The sequence below is a fragment of the Cherax quadricarinatus genome, chromosome 64 (assembly GCF_038502225.1).
Source record: "Cherax quadricarinatus isolate ZL_2023a chromosome 64, ASM3850222v1, whole genome shotgun sequence".
Classification (NCBI taxonomy): domain Eukaryota; kingdom Metazoa; phylum Arthropoda; class Malacostraca; order Decapoda; family Parastacidae; genus Cherax; species Cherax quadricarinatus.
The window spans coordinates 9442044-9462043 of NC_091355.1; the positions used below are offsets into that span (position 1 = coordinate 9442044).

At 42.2% G+C, this 20000-nt stretch overlaps 1 protein-coding gene across 2 annotated transcripts in view; it reads right to left on the reverse strand.

Moving 5' to 3' along the window:
* The window catches only part of LOC128700006 (uncharacterized), an 82382-nt gene that overhangs the window by 43991 nt on the left and 18391 nt on the right, over positions 1 to 20000 (reverse strand). For both annotated transcript variants that reach the window (XM_053792891.2, XM_053792892.2), the window contains 10 exons: positions 14670 to 14816; positions 12905 to 12988; positions 11972 to 12100; positions 11571 to 11779; positions 10066 to 10294; positions 9065 to 9236; positions 6734 to 6915; positions 2533 to 2682; positions 1920 to 2081; positions 564 to 704 (listed from right to left, as the gene is read on the reverse strand). In XM_053792891.2, the coding sequence (XP_053648866.2) occupies positions 564 to 704; positions 1920 to 2081; positions 2533 to 2682; positions 6734 to 6915; positions 9065 to 9236; positions 10066 to 10294; positions 11571 to 11779; positions 11972 to 12100; positions 12905 to 12988; positions 14670 to 14816 (1605 nt within the window). The remainder of the gene's footprint in view (positions 1 to 563; positions 705 to 1919; positions 2082 to 2532; positions 2683 to 6733; positions 6916 to 9064; positions 9237 to 10065; positions 10295 to 11570; positions 11780 to 11971; positions 12101 to 12904; positions 12989 to 14669; positions 14817 to 20000) is intronic.

Below are 20000 nucleotides of genomic sequence, written 5' to 3' on the forward strand. Positions count from 1 at the left end.
AACCGCATATAGGTGAATACACTTACCTCTATAATGGGATAATCTTAATCACCCGGCTGAATAATTAAGACAAATACCATAAATATAATTATAATTGATAGTACACCTTACCCACACCTGTATAATTCAGAATACACCTTCATCATACCTCTATACTTAAGAGTACACCTTCATCATACCTCTATACTTAAGAGTACACCTTCATCATACCTCTATAACTGGCATAACATCTTAATCAAAAGAGTATAAATGAAAGTCATTCTTAATAATCTCTGCGAAAATAAGATTACGCAGCAACCACTTATCTGTATAAGAGAGAATACTCTTTAATCACAGGCGTATAATTAACACACCTAATCATCCTTATATAATTAATGCACTTAATTATCCTTATATAATATACCTAATTATCCTTATATAATACACCTAATTATCTTTGTATAATTAATAAGCCTAATTATTTTTATAATTAATGAAGCTAATTATTCTTATACACTTAATGCGCCTAATTATTATTATATAACTAACACAAATTCATCTTGTATAATTAGGTGCACAAGTACCTGCGTTGTAGTGTTGGCAACCTTGGTGCCAATGAAGTTCTTGTTCTTGGGTATGTCTTTGTAGGTGCCACCTGATTCCAGGTGAGCCAGGGCCTTCCTCAGGTCACTCAGGTACAGCTTGCCTGGTTCGTCCAGCAGAACCTACAAGGGTGGTACCTAATAACTTGAGCACACCGCGGGACGTGTAGGGTTAGAACCCCTGGCAAACGAGTCCAAAAACTCTCAGGCCAGTCGCCATGGGTTCAAATCCCACCCGTTCCCTGGCTTGTTTATAATCGCATCATTATGATTATGCCAGTATACCGAAAACACTGTATCTGACTGCTACTGTAGTGAACATTGAATGGTATCTACATCTTCAACGAATTCCTGCGTTTTACACACTATAATGGGTATACTTTATGTATCAGACACGAACGCATTGCATAAACCAAAGGACACCTAGTATAATACGGGGGACTGTCGTAAAACTCCAGGCCAGTGTGTAAGCCACTGGGCCAGCTGGCTACAATAAGATTCATTCAACTAGGTATATTTATACATCATAGGGAGGTTAGTATGGGATACCGCTGTGACCACAAATTCAAGTTTTTACAGATGAATCTGCCGCCAGCGTGGCCGTGAAGAACTCTAGCTCAGGTCCCCTCAAAGCCGTCATCATGACTCATGAGTTATGACGGAGTGAATACTCTATGGGCAACAGAGTGTCATTACACTTATAATTAAGACTGGGTTAATTATGTTTAACTAAACCCCATATAACTATTACAAATATGAAGGTTGTGATTTGTCGTGTGATGTCATAATGAGGTCAACCCTGGTATACTGAACACTAGGTGTCTGTATACCCAACACTGAGTGTTTGAGTATTGTATACCCAACACTGAGTGTTTGAGCACTGTGTACCCAACACTTGAGTATTGTATACCCAACACTGAGTGTTTGAGCACTGTGTACCCAACACTTGAGTATTGTATACCCAACACTGAGTGTTTGAGCACTGTGTACCCAACACTTGAGTATTGTATACCCAACACTGAGTGAGTACTGTATACCCAACACTGAGTGAGTACTGTATACCCAACACTGAGTGAGACTGTATACCCAACACTGAGTGTCTGAGTACCTGTATACTTAATACTGGGTGTTGTCAGCATGAAGAAAATTACACATCAGAGGGAAAAGAAAGTCAGTAATATAATAGAATGAGGAAGACAGCAGAAAGTCAGCAGGTACGTGAGACGTCAGCAGGTAAGGAGAAAGTCTTCAGATGTCAGCTATTAAGAAAGAAGCCAGCAGTCAGTAGTTAAAAAGGAAGCCAGCAGTCAGCAGAGAGCCGTCAGTGGTGGCACTCACCTTGCGTGCACCAGAATACATGTTAGCCTTGGTCATCCACGGCTTGATGAGTGCCAGGATGGCCAGGGCCATGTTGGTGAGTGTGGTCTTCTTCCAGCCATCGAGGAAGAGTTGGTCCCAGAGCCAGAGCACGGCGGTAACACTCACCACTCCCACGAACCCCTACAGCGCTTCCATAGCCAAGTCAGGAGGAAGCACTCGTTAATAATGATAATGTAATATAATAATAATTCGTCACAAAATATTAATAATCACATAAATATATAAAATCGTAACATAATAAAAATCACTATGTAACAAAATTACAAAATAATAAAATTAAGTAAAAATAATATAAATAAACATAAAAAATAGCCAAAAATCTAAAAATCACAAAAAATACAAAATAACAAAATACTAAGAACCACAAAAACAATAAAAATCACAAGTAATAAAAACACACAAAAAAGTAATCAACCACAAAAAAAATAAAATAAAAAATCACAAAGCATTAAAAAATCACATAACAAAAAAATCCACAACGATCATTTTTATATATAAAAAAAAATATCACGAGATAACAATAAAAAAAAATCCACAAAATAAGAGTACAAATCAGTAGGTAGTAACTGACCTGAGAGATCCACTTCCTGACGAAGATGGCAGGAGTAGTGAAGAGTTCCAGGTGTTGCTGCTTCATGTTGTCGGTTCCTCGAACCTCCAGATCCTCGTACAACTTTGTTGACGCCTTCATCCCCGCCTGCAGCACCTCAGGCGGGAAGTCCTAGTAGTAGTATAGGCAGTAGTAGTACAGTAGTAATAGCAGCAGTAGTAGTAGTATTGGCAGTAGTACAGTAGTAATAGCAGCAGTAGTAGTAGTACAGTAGTAGTAGTACAGTAGTAATAGCAGCAGTAGTAGTAGTACAGTAGTAGTAGTATTGGCAGTAGTAGTACAGTAGTAATAGCAGCAGTAGTAGTAGTACAGTAGTAGTAGTATTGGCAGTAGTAGTACAGTAGTAATAGCAGCAGTAGTAGTAGTACAGTAGTAGTAGTACAGCAGCAGCAGCAGCACACAGCAGCAGCAGCGCAGCACAGTTGCAGCAGCAGTTACAGCAGCACAGCAGCAGCAGCAACAGCAGCAGCGACAGCTAGCAGCAGCAGCACAGCACGCAGCATCAGCAGCAGCAACAGCAGCAAGCAGTTGCAGCAGCAACACGCAGCAGCAGCAGCAGATCACTGCGCAGCAGCAGCAACAGCAGCAACAGTTGCAGCAGCAGCAGCAGCAGCACAGACAGCAGCAGCAACAGCAGCAACAGCTTGCGCAGCAGCAGCACAGCAGAGCAGCATCAGCAGCAGCACAGCAGCAACAGCAGCAGCAGCAGTAGCATGGCAGCAGCAGCACGGCAGCAACAGCTGCAGCAGCAGCAACACAGCAGCAGCAGCACGGGCAAGCAGCAGCAACAGCAGCAACAGCAGCTGCAGCAGCAGCACAGCAGCAGCAGCACTCAGGCAGCAGCAACAGCAGCAATATTGCGCAGCAGCAGCACAGCAGCAGCAGCACTGGCAGCAGCAGCAGCAGCAGCAACAGCAGCAGCAGCAGTAACACAGCAGCAGCAGCACAGCAGCAGCAACAGCAGCAACAGCATGCACAGCAGCAGCACAGCAGCAGCAGCACAGCAGGCAGCAGCAGCAGCAGCAGCAGCAGCAGCAGCAGCAGCAGCAGCAGCAGCAGCACCTGGGCGGCAGCAGCACAGCAGCAACAGCGTGGCTGGTTGCAGCAGCAGCAGCAGCAGCAGCAGCAGCAGCAGCAGCAGCAGCACAGCAGCAACAGCAGCAGCAGCAGCAACGTAGCAGCAGCAGCAGCAGCAGCAGCAGCACAGCAGCAGCAGCAGCAGCAGCAGCAGCAGCAGCAGGCAGCAGCAGCACAGCAGCAAGCAGCAGCAGCTAGCAGCAGCAGCAGCAGCAGCAGCAGCAGCAGCAGCAGCAGCAGCAGCAGCAGCAGCAGCAGCAGCAGCAGCTGCAGCAGCAACACAGCAGCAGAGCAGCAGTAGTAGTATAGTAGTAGTAGTAATAGTAGAAGTAGTAGTTCAGTAACAGTACTAGTAGTACAGTAGTAATACTAGTATTAATAATAATAACAATAATAATAATAATAATAATATTATTATTATTATTATTATTATTATTATTATTATTATTATTATTATTATTATTATTATTATTACTCTTAATAATATTCACAAATAACCCGCACATAGGAGAGAGAAGCTTATGACAACGTTTCAGTCCAATTTAGATTATATACAAGTCAAACAAACACACGAAGGTGACTGTAAATGGTCCAAGTCGGACCGAAACGTCGTCATAAGCTTCACTCTCCTATGTGCGGGTTATCTATGAATTGTTCCAGTCACGGTATTGTGCCTTTTATTCTTTAAGTAATTTAAATTTTGGAAAACGCTGGTTGGGTAGAGGAAGCTGGAGGAATAGTGTGTCCTTCTCCTCATTAATGCCTGGAAGATCCAGTCTCCACCACTCCTTCCACTGAATAAGTCACGTGTATTGAGCGTTTCAGTAAACTATAACACTCAGGAACCGCATGGAAATAAGTCACTTTGAGTTTTTTTTGGGTTATTCTAGATAATTTTCACAAAGTATGATAACTGTACTTATGTGTACCTGTGTCTAAATAAACTTAGTAACAACAGTAAGGAGGGTGAGCATCGTACAACAGCAAGGAGGGTGAGCATCTTACAACAGCAAGGAGGGTGAGCATCTTACAACAGTAAGGAGGGTGAGCATCTTACAACAGTAAGGAGGGTGAGCATCTTACAACAGTAAGGAGGGTGAGCATCTTACAACAGCAAGGAGGGTGAGCATCTTACAACAGCAAGGAGGGTGAGTATCTTACAACAGCAAGGAGGGTGAGCATCTTACAACAGTAAGGAGGGTGAGCATCTTACAACAGCAAGGAGGGTGAGCATCTTACAACAGCAAGGAGGGTGAGCATCGTACAACAGCAAGGAGGGTGAGCATCTTACAACAGTAAGGAGGGTGAGCATCTTACAACAGTAAGGAGGGTGAGCATCTTACAACAGTAAGGAGGGTGAGCATCTTACAACAGCAAGGAGGGTGAGTATCTTACAACAGCAAGGAGGGTGAGCATCTTACAACAGCAAGGAGGGTGAGCATCTTACAACAGCAAGGAGGGTGAGCATCTTACAACAGTAAGGAGGGTGAGCATCTTACAACAGCAAGGAGGGTGATCATCTTACAGCAGCAAAGAAGGTGAGCATCTTACAACAGCAAGGAGGGTGAGCATCTTACAGCAGCAAGGAGGGTGAGCATCTTACAACAGTAAGGAGGGTGAGCATCTTACAACAGCAAGGAGGGTGAGAGGCTGAGCTTCTTACAACAGCAAGGAGGGTGAGCATCTTACAACAGCAAGGAGGGTGAGCATCTTAAAACAGTAAGGAGGGTGAGAGGCTGAGCATCTCACAGCAGTGAAATAAACGTGATGAAAATCTACGGAGAGTGCAACCCATATTTAGCTATATCTTATTTTTCAGATTTGCTGAGCATATTGTAAAGGTATTTTAGTAGACTACAAAATTTTGAATACATTTTTTTTCATTTACGATGACATGAAATCACACTACGTCATATTGCCTTATATGAGGGTTTACTGTATACTGGCGTTGTGTGAGCCATATGGGATTACTGCTTTTCCATATTTATAATAATTTTAGTCATGGGAAGCCCTAGACCCGTCGGGGTAGTATAGCGCCTGATGTATAAGGGGGTAACGAAATGTAACTCAAAGAAGTGGAGCCATGGCTCTAATTACTCTGATCAAGAGTCGATCACCCCCTGTACACCCTGGAAGGGAGGTACCTGTCTCCCTGGTCGATCACCCCTTGTACCCCCTGGAAGGGAGGTACCTGCCTCTTTGGTCAATCACCCCCTGGAAGGAGGTACAGGTGGTGATCGACCAGGGGGTGTCTCCCTGGTCGATCACCCCTTGTACTCCCTGGAAGGGAGGTGCCTGTCTCCCTGAGGGACTACGAAAAACCGAAGCTGGAGTAACGAGACACACTGATCAATTTAAAATATTATCTCTTAAAAAATAAATCTAAATAAAAATATTTATTGCTATGACAAATCATGTTTATTTTACTAGCCAAACTACGGAACGGGTGAGGTCTGAAGCCCTCCCGTCTTATTACGACTTCGTCTTATTACGACTTCGTGTTATTACGATTTCGTGAATCTTTACTACTTTGTTTAAGCTAGTGTTGTATCCAATTTTCTTTTGAACACTTAGTACACCGTCATCTATACTTGTAGTATACTTGTAGTGTACTTGTAGTATACTTGTAGTGTACTTGTAGCGTACTTGTAGTGTACTTGTTCAGCTTCACTGCTTGCATAGTGCCTGGTACATTTCTTACTCGGATGTATTCTGCTTATAATTGAATGTATTAAATATTTATTCATAACTGTCTCATTGAGCTATGTCACCTTTGTATTTTATTTTTGTTGCAAAACAAAAAAAATCCAGAAGAAATTTGTTATTTTTTTCAAGTTATTTTTGACAGGGGTATAAAAAATTAAGACAAATGAAGGGTTACAGGCGCTTAAAAAGGTTATGAACCACTATTTTAAAGGCCTTTAAAACAGTGGGCACTGACCTTTAAGGGTACTGACTTTTCAGAGCACCGACCTTTAAGGGCACTGACCTTCAAGGGCAATTTCTACTAAGGGCACTGACCTTCAAGGGCAATTTCTACTAAGGGCACTGACCTTTAAGGGCAGTGAGGTCGTGGGAGACTGACCTTGAGCTTGATGCGGGAGACCTGGGTGCTAAGAGCGCGGGTGAGGTGGTCGTAGTACTGAGGGTCGTTCTTCTTCACCACCCTGGTTGCTGTCTCAGCGATCTCAAACACCACCTGCTGTGGTGGCTGACAGTGTTCCAGCACTAACTGCAGCAGCAGTGCAAGCTCCACCATGTGCGAATCTGACAGTTGTTTACAATTACAGATGTTATTTTGTATCACATATGTTAGTTTGTATTACAGGTGTTATTTTGTATTAAATGTGTTTTCTATTACAGGTGTTGCTTCGCATTACAGGTGTTTTGCAGTACATCAGAGGTGTGCTCTATGAGTGGAAACATCCACAGTGTGCTGTTATCCGTAGGATTCATATACTAGTTGGAGCAGTACCTGGAGACTGGCAAGTTCGCTCCAAGGAAAAAGAAACTTCAATTCCTTGGATCAAGAGCCTCGCTACTCTAACTTGTGCTTTTTCACAACTATCGCTAAAGATGGAAATCAAAATTGGACGATGTTTGATAACTTAGCCTAGGATTTCTCGACCCTTCAACGGGACGTTTGATGACTTAACTTTAAATTTCCTGACTAATCCGCAAAAGGATTGAAAATAATCGTGGTTCATAATTCAGCTGCCTCAGCCTCACCTCTACAGTGCATTGTATAATGCATACAAGTAATTTATTTATTTGTGGGTTAGTTTTTAATTGTTCCATCCATGATAAAGTGGTTAGTTGTGAATTGTTCCAGCCACAGTGTTGTTAGTTGTGAATTGTTCCAGCCACAGTGTTGTTAGTTGTGAATTGTTCCAGCCACAGTGTTGTGGGTTAGTTGTCAATTGTTCCAGCGACAGTGTTGTGTGTTAGTTGTGAATTGTTCCAGTCACAGTGTTGTGTGTTAGTTGTGAATTGTTCCAGCCACAGTGTTGTGGGTTAGTTGTGAATTGTTCCAGCCACAGTGTTGTGGGTTAGTTGTGAATTGTTCCAGCCACAGTGTTGTGGGTTAGTTGTCAATTGTTCCAGCGACAGTGTTGTGGGTTAGTTGTGAATTGTTCCAGCCACAGTGTTGTTAGTTGTGAATTGTTCCAGCCACAGTGTTGTGGGTCAGTTGTGAATTGTTCCAGCGACAGTATTGTGGGTTAGTTGTGAATTGTTCCAGCCACAGTGTTGTGTGTTAGTTGTGAATTGTTCCAGTCACAGTGTTGTGTGTTAGTTGTGAATTGTTCCAGCCACAGTGTTGTGGGTTACTTGTGAATTGTTTCAGCGACAGTGCTGTGGGTTAGTTATGAATTGTTCCAGCCACAGTGTTGTGGGTTAGTTGTGAATTGTTCCAGCCACAGTGTTGTGGGTTAGTTGTGAATTGTTCCAGCCACAGTGTTGTTGGTTAGTTGTGAATTGTTCCAGCCACAGTGTTGTGGGTTGTGAATTGTTCCAGCCACAGTGCTGTGGGCTAGTTGTGAATTGTTCCAGCTACATTGTGGGTTAGTTATGAATTGTTCCAGCCACAGTGTTATGGGTCAGTTGTGAATTGTTCCAGCGACAGTGTTTTGGGTTAGCTGTGAATTGTTCCAGAGACAGTGTTGTGGGTTAGTTGTGAATTGTTCCAGCCACAGTGTTGTGGGTTAGTTCTGAATTGCTCCAGCCACAGTGTTTTGGGTTAGCTGTGAATTGTTCCAGCCACAGCGTTGTGGGTTAGTTGTGAATTGTTCCAGCCACAGTGTTGTTAGTTGTGAATTGTTCCAGCCACAGTGTTGTGGGTTAGTTGTGAATTGTTCCAGCCACAGTGTTGTGGGTTAGTTGTGAATTGTTCCAGCCACAGTGTTGTGGGTTAGTTGTGAATTGTTCCAGTCACAGTGTCGTGGGTTAGTTGTCAACTGTTCCAGCCACAGTGTCGTGGGTTAGTTGTCAACTGTTCCAGCCACAGTGTCGTGGGTTAGTTGTCAACTGTTCCAGCCACAGTGTTGTGGGTTAGTTGTCAATTGTTCCAGCCACAATGTTGTGTTAGTTGTGATTTGCTCCAGCCACAGTGTTGTGGGCTAGTTGTGAATTGTTCCAGCGACAGTGTTGTGGATTAGGTGTGAATTGTTCCAGCGACATTGTGGGTTAGCTGTGAATTGTTCCAGCCACAGTGCTGTGGGTTGTGAATTGTTCCAGCAACAGTGTTATGAGTTGTTAACTGTTTCAGCCATGATATTATAACTTTTATACTGTGAGAATATTGTTATACCTTGTATTCGTTCAAGCTTTCATCCTTATATGCTTGCCTAATTTTCACCTGTTTCTAACGGTAATTTTTTAATGTCTAACTCGTTATGCTTCTGTTGTGAATACTAACCATCATTCTCGTCTGGCTTCTTCGTGAAGACCAGCTGGAGGGGCAGGAGCCAATAGACGTTGATTTTAGAGAAGCTCTTTGAGATGATGGTGTGGAGGTTGAGGGCCCGTGCAGAGTGTATCATGTGTTGTTCATCGTTGATACTTCGTAACGGGGACGTGCTGTCATATACCTGCCACCAACCACATAATTATTACACGCACGGTAAAATGTTAGCCCGCAGAGGGGGTTAAACAGAGACTGGAGGATGGGTGGTAAACAGGGTTGATCATAGTAGTAGCAGGATATTTCTAATTTCTTTGGTCAAAATCCCTGTGCCAGCATAAAGGCACCTATCTTCCTTGCAGGGTGGCTGGGACGAGGAACAAGGCTGTTGTTGCATAAGGTATGTAAGTGTACTATCTGCACTATGTTCTGTTTCACACAATATATAGAGGCTTGCCTAACACCTACGTACATATTTACTGTCAGGTGAATAATGGCAGCAGGTGTAAGGAGACTTGCTTATACGTCTTGGCCTTGCCCTGCAATCAAACCCAAAACCTTTATATTGTGAACCACATGCATTAACTACTAAGTTCTTGCTTACCTATACAATAAACCTGCTGACATTTGCAGTCCTTGGACATAATACCTGACGGAAAATACTTTACATATGTATATTAAGGAGGAAAGTGTGCAATATAGATGGACTCTTGTACAAAAAATTAAATGAGACTACTTATTTAGATTCTGGAAAGGGACAAGGTAAGAAGCAAGTGATATTGGTGTTATGGAGGGTCGTTCTTAATGAAGGTGGTCGTGCAATGTTTTCTATAATACAGCACTAAAACACACATGAGTACAGGAAGTACAACATGACATCAGTAACTATTCACTAGTAGCACACGGGAAGTGTCTAATCTAGAAGGAAGTGACAGGTATCAGGAGAAACATTAATGTCACCACTGTTAATAGCTCATCAGAAATGCTAGCAGAAAGTGACAGGTATCAAATATCACCTCCATGACACCCTTGTCGATTTCTTTCCAGCTGTTGCTGCGGACGGCCCTCTCCACATTCTGGTTGGTCATCTCTTTGGCCAGCGTGGCCTCAAACCTCTCCTTGGCCACTACTTTAGCGTCCTGATCCGGGTTCACCCTCAGCTGGCTTCCCTCTCGCTCCATCAAATGCTCCCACCAGAAGAACTGACGCAAGCTTGCTGTGAGTGACAAGTGTCGCTCCCGCAGTCTGCAAGCAGCACCGTGACAGTGTTACCACAAATACAGGTATTATTATTACATTGATGGGGGGAAGGGTTGCTAACCACGCAGGAGTCATGCAGTTCCTGGGGGAATGGGAAGCCGGGACTCACGAAATCGTTATAATATTATTGCAAATAAATCACGAAATGGGTGGTGCCCGAATCCATAGCGGAGTGGTTTACGCAATGGCCTGCGAGTTTTGAACTCATGGCTGAGTGGTTAACGCACCTGCAACTGAATTTTAAGATTCATTTGTCATGGGTTCAAATCTCACCAGTTCCTTGATTTGGGAAGCATAGGTTCAGTTCTTTCGGTCAAGAGTCCCTCACCGTCAAGGAACCTCCCTTCAGGGACACAAATAGGCAACTCAACCTCAAACACATACAGCATCAGTGGAGATTGTTGAGGCTGGAAGACGGACACCAAGCATGGGGAGAGGAAGGAGTGGGATAACAACACTGGAGAAAAGGTTGTGGATAAAGAGGAAGAGAGAGATAAAGAAGAAAGAGTAAGTGGCTCAACCAATTTGTGTAGGTTTTAATTGTAGTTTAAGTCTGTGACGAGCGAGGTGACACCAACGCTTTATATTATTATTTTATTTTTGTTATTTTTATTACTTCATTATTATTATTATTATTATTATTTTATTATGTCAGTAGTGTTACTGTGTACTGTGTAGTATATTTAGACAATCCCAGCTACTTTACAGACAGGCTCCCTTCTTGCGTGTCAGGCATGATCCAGGAGGGCAACTCCACTTTCCTTGGATCAGCAGCCCTGCACGAGCATCAAGGTATTCCTCCGTCCCTTAAAAGGATCAACGCTCCAGCTACAAGAGTGTCTGTCGCCGCGTCATCCCAGTGAGGTATCCCTCAGATACATAACCTAGTCCCGGTATATCAGTGATTCCAGAGAGGTATCCCTTTGTCTTATAATCTTAGTCCCTGTACATCACTGATCCGGAGGTATCCCTCTATCACATAACCTGTCCTTGTATATCAATGATCCGAGAGAGGTATACTGTTATATAACCTAATTATATGTACATCAATGATCAGAGAGAGAGGTATCTCCCTATCACGCAACCCCAGCCTTATGTACATCAACACAGGCAAGAGGTCTTATAACTCTACATCTGTCTCCAAAAGGCATTAATTACTAGCTGTCAAAGGCACTTGTCTATAGACACAGCCTGATTTATGTGTGAGTGTGTATGTGTGTACAACTTTCCCACACACACACACACACACACACACACGCACCTCTTCACAAAACCAGCCTTCTTGGCGGAGTCGTAGTTGACAAGAGCAAGGAAGGACTTCCCGGCCACATCTGAAGCCTTAATCCCTGCCTCAGTCTTCAGTGCTTTCTTCTTCACTTTCTCCAGCTCGGCATCATCTTCGTTGTCATCATCATCACTGTAGTAGTAACCTTTCTTCGTTCCTTGTTTCTGCCGTATCTTCTCAGCCTCCTGGAAAAATAAGCCAAGTTCATTGTATTATTTGCTTCGAGTTCTCTCTTCTAGAACAGGATTAGTCTTGTCTCTGATTTAAGGAAAATCCCTCTCATTTCCTGGGAGATGATCATTGCCATTTCTATTTAAAACATGACTAGGTTCTTTCTCATCTTCAAGAAGACCAGGGCTTTTTTATGTGACACTCACCTCGTTGAAGATTACCACAGCAGTGTGTCTCCTGAGAGCCTCGCTGAAGGAGGTACGAACTTCCTGAAGGAAGACGCCCAGTTCATCGTTGTTCTTGTAGGTACCCACGTCCTCAGGGTACCCACAACCCTGTATACCATCAGTGTTGTATATCATTCCTAACATTATAGAAAGTAATCAGAATTGTTTAATTATTTACACTGTTCTGAACTCTCTATTCAACTCACCGAATACAATGTTCTGAACTCTCATTGAGCTTTAAATCTTATGAACCGAAAGATAAATCCAACTACAAGGAATTATTGAGCCTACGTTACGTTCTGTGTCGAGTTTTTGTCAAAAGCTCTACACAGTGACACAATGACGCAATAATATAGCTGTGTCAGTAGAGTTTTCACAGTTATATTATCAACATCTCGGCCTTCTTGCAGATAGATAATGTAAATACACTATCTACTCTCATCGTTGTAATAAAATTATTACATACAATATCTATCATTGCAATGGTCGTAAAATTTAAACCCTTAATCTTTACTTCACATTATTTCGTAAATTGTATTGCAATATGGAATAAAGTAAACATTGTTGCGGCTTCCTCTCCAACATAATGCAGCTACTGCACACATGCTGGCCATCTTATCTTTGCATTGTGTTCTGGGTTTGTGGTTTACTTGTCTTACGCACACATGAACAGTTTTGTTTTATTAAGTTCACGAGGAAGTTCTAATTCCGTATGGGTCAGTGCTTGGGGAGGGCCAGGAGTGGACCTGGGGGTGTCAGTACGGGCTAAGTGTGGAGCGGAGGGGTATCAGTACGGGCCAGGGATGGACCGGAGAGTGTCAGCGTGGATCAAGGATGGACCGGAGAATGTCAGTACGGACCTGGTATGAACAGAGAAGTGTGAATAAGGACCGGGGGAGTATCAGTACTTACAGTGATGGCACGAGTCAGTGACTGGTTCAGGAACTCACGAGCCTCCGACAGGTACTTCTTCTTCTGCGCAACCGACAACGAGTCCTGCAACACAGTAATATTGATCAGTTCCTGCAACACACTAACAATGATCGGGTCCAGCAACACAGTAACAATGACTGTCCAGCAACGCTAACAATGATTCTGCAACGCACTAACAATGACCCTGCAAGACACCCTAACAATGATGAGGACCTTGGCGGCAGCTTCTAGTAGTCAGAAGAGAATGCTGGGAAGTTGCAGACCAAAAGGTCACTGAGCATTCTGCACGACAACAGTCACGTTGAATCATATAACACACGCATACACTAGTGAGAAAGTTATACACGCACACACCTTGAGGCGATAACCACACGCTTACATACACTTAGGACACCTTTACTGAAGATGTTTCTGTCCTGGGACCTTGATCGCTTCAAATAAATGACGTCCTAAGTGTATAAATTAGTGTAAATTTCCCACACAAATACAAGCATTATAACACTATTATTTTTTTCAAAACAGGTTAAAATGACCGCTATTCTTTAAATCTGCCCATATGGTCAACCACACTGAAAAAAATTACTAGCATATCTGCAATGTCTCTCCAGTCTCAGCGACTAAAACTCACGTGAAAACAAGCTAATTCCAGAGCCTACGTAATGTAATTAAGATAACACGTCTCAAGATGCATAGAAAAATTAGTTACCTTTAGTTTGATAGGTAAATTATGTAGCACCTGGTCACCCAATGGGCGGTAGTCAAAAGATTACCGAGGTACATACTGGGTCCAGGGACTGATCCCTTACCATTGTAAGAGTTATGAAAGTTACAGTGGTAACCAGTTATATACAAATTTATAAACTTGTGAGTTGCTTATTGTCATGAATTCAGTCACAAAAGCATTGCAATATAGGCTCAGTGTAGTTATTTATATAACCCAATATTTATCGGTTATGGTTGCATTTAGGCAAGTTATAATTGTTATGAGCTATTTATATTAGGCAAAGTCAGGCTATTTTTGATCAGTTATTCCCCGGTGGATAAAATGCTCTGATATATCTTGAGCAATTGTCATATGTGAGTGAGTTGTTTAAATTCACTGTTTTTCACACTTCAACACATGAAGATGAAGGCTGTAACAACAGTTTCTTCGACAAAGTTTACGTTTAATTAAGTCTACAACAACTGGTGGTACAGACTCAGAGGAGCCTGTAGCCCAGCTGAAGGTGGCAGTAGTAATATCCAGGGGTCTGATGAGTTTGATGGAGTCACCATAGACATGTGGCTGCTCCTGCGTGATAGAATGAGGATAGATGGCATGACTAGTGTCAGTCTACCTCCGCCTCAAGTCACTGAAGTTCACTTGAATTTTTTTTGTTACTTTTCTCGATGTACTAGCTGGCAGCCCCAGGTTGTAATGTACTCCCTCCCTGGAGGCATAAACTATTGCAGATTCATCACTTTATCATATGTTTGAAGACAAATGTGAGAACAAATCCACAAAATGTGTAACCGCCGCCATACAAGTTACCTCCACCTCTGCATGTTAAATAATCAGGACTCCAACATGTCCCACGCACCAACACTACTTTACGTCCTTGAGCCACGGACTGGAGTGTAAAGTATCCTACACCTCCTAATATTTGTGCATCCGCCTCCCAGTATTTGTGCATCACTTCCCAGTACTTGTGCATCGCCTTCCAGTATTTGTGCATCACCCTCCCAAAAAGTAGAAGTCACCTACCAGTTTCTGGACATTGTACTTGGTATAGGGGAAATACTGAGCGGTGAACTGTGGCCCCAGAAGACTGAAGAGCGCCTGCTGCATAAACTCTGTTCCCTGGAACCTGCTCACCTGCTTGGCCAGAGCCCTGTTCACCTTGTCCATCACCTGAGACATTATATCCACTTAGTAACAACAACAAAATAAAAATAAATACGGTTATATATATATAGATGACTGTGAAACAGAAACCTCTAACTGTTTTGCATCATAGTAGGATTGCTGGTTTCTTTTTCTGTCTCATAAACACGCTAGATAACAGGGATATCTTGCTACTCCTACTTACACTTTGGTCACACTTCACAGACACGCACATGCATATATATATATACATACATCTAGATTTTTCTCCTTTTTCTAAATAGCTCTTGTTCTTCTTTATTTCTTCTATTGTCCACGGGGAGGTGGAAAAGAATCTTTCCTCCGTAAGCCATGCGTGTCGTACGAGGCGACTAAAATGCCGGGAGCAATGGGCTAGTAACCCCTTCTCCTGTAGACATTTACTAAAAAAGAGAAGAAGAAAAACTTTATAAAACTGGGATGCTTGAATGTGCGTGGATGTAGTGCGGATGACAAGAAACAGATGATTGCTGATGTTATGAATGAAAAGAAGTTGGATGTCCTGGCCCTAAGCGAAACAAAGCTGAAGGGGGTAGGGGAGTTTCGGTGGGGGGAAATAAATGGGATTAAATCTGGAGTATCTGAGAGAGTTAGACCAAAGGAAGGGGTAGCAGTAATGTTGAAGGATCAGTTATGGAAGGAGAAAAGAGAATATGAACGTGTAAATTCAAGAATTATGTGGATTAAAGTAAAGGTTGGATGCGAAAAGTGGGTCATAAGAAGCGTGTATGCACCTGGAGAAGAGGGAAATGCAGAGGAGAGAGAGAGAGATTTTGGGAGATGTTAAGTGAATGTATAGGAGCCTTTGAACCAAGTGAGAGAGTAATTGTGGTAGGGGACCTGAATGCTAAAGTAGGGTGTGGTAGGTAAGTTTGGGGTGCCAGGTGTAAATGATAATGGGAGCCCTTTGATTGAATTTTGTATAGAAAGGGGTTTAGTTATAGGTAATACATATTTTAAGAAAAAGAGGATAAATAAGTATACAAGATATGATGTAGGGCGAAATGACAGTAGTTAGTTGGATTATGTATTGGTAGATAAAAGACTGTTGAGTAGACTTCAGGATGTACATGTTTATAGAGGGGCCACAGATATATCAGATCACTTTCTAGTTGTAGCTACACTGAGAGTAAAAGGTAGATGGGATACAAGGAGAATAGAAGCATCAGGGAAGAGAGAGGTGAAGGTTTATAAACTAAAAGAGGAGGCAGTTAGGGTAAGATATAAACAGCTATTGGAGGATAGAGGATGAGAGCATAGGCAATGGGGTCGAAGAGGTATGGGGTAGGTTTAAAAATGTAGTGTTAGAGTGTTCAGCAGAAGTTTGTGGTTACAGGAAAGTGGGTGCGGGAGGGAAGAGGAGCGATTGGTGGAATGATGATGTAAAGAGAGTAGTAAGGGAGAAAAAGTTAGCATATGAGAAGTTTTTACAAAGTAGAAGTGATGCAAGGAGGGAAGAGTATATGGAGAAAAAGAGAGAGGTTAAGAGAGTGGTGAAGCAATGTAAAAAGAGAGCAAATGAGAGAGTGGGTGAGATGTTATCAACAAATTTTGTTGAAAATAAGAAAAAGTTTTGGAGTGAGATTAACAAGTTAAGGAAGCCTAGAGAACAAATGGATTTGTCAGTTAAAAATAGGAGAGGAGAGTTATTAAGTGGAGAGTTAGAGGTATTGGGAAGATGGAGGGAATATTTTGAGGAATTGTTAAATGTTGATGAAGATAGGGAAGCTGTGATTTCGTGTATAGGGCAAGGAGGACTAACATCTTGTAGGAGTGAGGAAGAGCCAGTTGTGAGTGTGGGGGAAGTTCGTGAGGCAGTAGGTAAAATGAAAGGGGGTAAGGCAGCCGGGATTGATGGGATAAAGATAGAAATGTTAAAAGCAGGTGGGGATATAGTTTTGGAGTGGTTGGTGCAATTATTTAATAAATGCATGGAAGAGGGTAAGGTACCTAGGGATTGGCAGAGAGCATGCATAGTTCCTTTGTATAAAGGCAAAGGGGACAAAAGAGAGTGCAAAAATTATAGGGGGGTAAGTCTGTTGAGTATACCTGGTAAAGTGTATGGTAGAGTTATTATTGAAACAATTAAGAGTAAGACGGAGAATAGGATAGCAGATGAACAAGGAGGCTTTAGGAAAGGTAGGGGGTGTGTGGACCAGGTGTTTACAGTGAAACATATAAGTGAACAGTATTTAGATAAGGCTAAAGAGGTCTTTGTGGCATTTATGGATTTGGAAAAGGCGTATGACAGGGTGGATAGGGGGGCAATGTGGCAGATGTTGCATGTGTATGGTGTAGGAGGTAGGTTACTGAAAGCAGTGAAGAGTTTTTACGAGGATAGTGAGGCTCAAGTTAGAGTATGTAGGAAAGAGGGAAATTATTTCCCAGTAAAAGTAGGCCTTAGACAAGGATGTGTGATGTCACCGTGGTTGTTTAATATATTTATAGATGGGGTTGTAAGAGAAGTAAATGCGAGGGTCTTGGCAAGAGGCGTGGAGTTAAAAGATAAAGAATCACACATAAAGTGGGAGTTGTTACAGTTGCTCTTTGCTGATGACACTGTGCTCTAGGGAGATTCTGAAGAGAAGTTGCAGAGATTGGTGGATGAATTTGGTAGGGTGTGCAAAAGAAGAAAATTAAAAGTGAATACAGGAAAGAGTAAGGTTATGAGGATAACAAAAAGATTAGGTGATGAAAGATTGGATATCAGATTGGAGGGAGAGTATGGAGGAGGTGAATGTATTCAGATATTTGGGAGTGGACGTGTCAGCGGATGGGTCTATGAATGATGAGGTGAATCATAGAATTGATGAGGGGAAAAGGGTGAGCGGTGCACTTAGGAGTTTGTGGAGACAAAGAACTTTGTCCTTGGAGGCAAAGAGGGGAATGCATGAGAGTATAGTTTTACCAACGCTCTTATATGGGTGTGAAGCATGGGTGATGAATGTTGCAGCGAGGAGAAGGCTGGAGGCAGTGGAGATGTCATGTCTGAGGGCAATGTGTGGTGTGAATATAATGCAGAGAATTCGTAGTTTGGAAGTTAGGAGGAGGTGCGGGATTACCAAAACTGTTGTCCACAGGGCTGAGGAAGGATTGTTGAGGTGGTTCGAACATGTAGAGAGAATGGAGCGAAACAGAGTGACTTCAAGAGTGTATCAGTCTGTAGTGGAAGGAAGGCGGGGTAGGGGTCGGCCTAGGAAAGGTTGGAGGGAGGGGGTAAAGGAGGTTTTGTGTGCGAGGGGCTTAGACTTCCAGCAGGCATGCGTGAGCGTGTTTGATATGAGTGAATGGAGACAAATGGTTTTTAATACTTGACGTGCTGTTGGAGTGTGAGCAAAGTAACATTTATGAAGGGGTTCAGGGAAACCGGCAGGCCGGACTTGAGTCCTGGAGATGGGAAGTACAGTGCCTGCACTCTGAAGGAGGGGTGTTAATGTTGCAGTTTAAAAACTGTAGTGTAAAGCACCCTTCTGGCAAGACAGTGATGGAGTGAATGATGGTGAAAGTTTTTCTTTTTCGGGCCATCCTGCCTTGGTGGGAATCGGCCAGTGTGATAATAAAATAATATATATATATATATATATATATATATATATATATATATATATATATATATATATATATATATATATAAACACTGATCTCTGGCTGAAGGAGACTCGAACCTACGAACCTTGGAACAAGGTACGCAGTGCTTTACCAATCTACCCACACTGGACTAATACCTTGGAGTCCAGCTTGCGCTAGACTTTGATCCAAGGCAGCCAGCTTTCAGGGAGAAGGCTTACAGCTTTTCATCTCATCCCCTGCATGCATCAACCTTACTAGAGATATTAACACTGCTGATGCATGCAGGGGATATTAACAAGGCTGATGCATGCAGTGGATGAGATGAAAAGCTGTAAGCCTTCTCCCTGAAAGCTGGCTGCCTTGGATCAAAGTCTAGCGCAAGCTGGACTCCAAGGTATTGGTCCAGTGTGGGTAGATTGGTAAAGCACTGCGTACCTTGTTCCAAGGTTCGTAGGTTCGAGTCTCCTTTAGCCAGAGATCAGTGTTTGTGTATATTTCGCCTGCTCTTGCGAATTCCTTGCATATATATATATATATATATATATATATATATATATATATATATATATATATATATATATATATATATATATATATATATATATATATATATATCATATTAGGTGTGAAAGGTTTACAGTATCTTAAATTTTTCTTATATTTTATTATTTTATAATTTTTTGCACATTATTGTAACTCTCCTCAAATAATAACTACATTATTTCCTACAGGACAGTTGCACGACTCCTCTCACCTTGGTTAATCTATTTATTTTTGGTAGATTGCATAATGTATATTGTATGCTGTATATTGCATATAGTATGCTGTCTTGTTATCATATATTAGTGTTCTTATGTTCTGTGTATTAATAAAGCTCAACACAGAAAAGTTGTGACAATACAAATTTCCTTTATACTTTGTGTAGAGTATCGTGTCCAGAAGGTTGAATTCCTTCTCTTACGTGTAGATTCCCCGGATAAGTTTGACACTTTCCACTGCAGTGTGAAATCTTTCAAGGTTTTTTTTTTTTTTGTCTTGAGAATTGGATTATCCTTTTATTAGGACCGAGGAATGTTGATGAGGCTGATAAGCCTCATCACGGTCACGTATGTTGCCTGCTCCCCCTCCACACACACACACACACACACACACACACACACACACACACACATTAGCTTTAAGTAGAACTATGATAAAGCTCATGGAGCAGGGAGAGAGTGGACCTAGTAGCGACCAGTGAAGAGGCTGGGCCAGTAGCTATGAATTGACCCCTGCAACCACAATTAGGTGAGCACACATACACACAGAGTGCTGATTCTAAAACAGGAGTCCACGTCATTCCTTGCAGTAAATGTGACAAGCGTACATAGGGATAACTTCACAAGACATTGATACACACGTCAGAAAACACAAGTATGTGTTCAGAACACATAACTCAAACAATGTTTGTGTTTATACGTCGAGACACAGACAACTGTCTCTTGACATGAACAGATGCTGAACTAGTTATCAGAGGAAGAGACAGAGGGTGTTTATAATGTGTCGTTGTTAGCACGTCTAACACTATTACACAGAGCCAAGTTTGCTGAAGGATTAGCATAC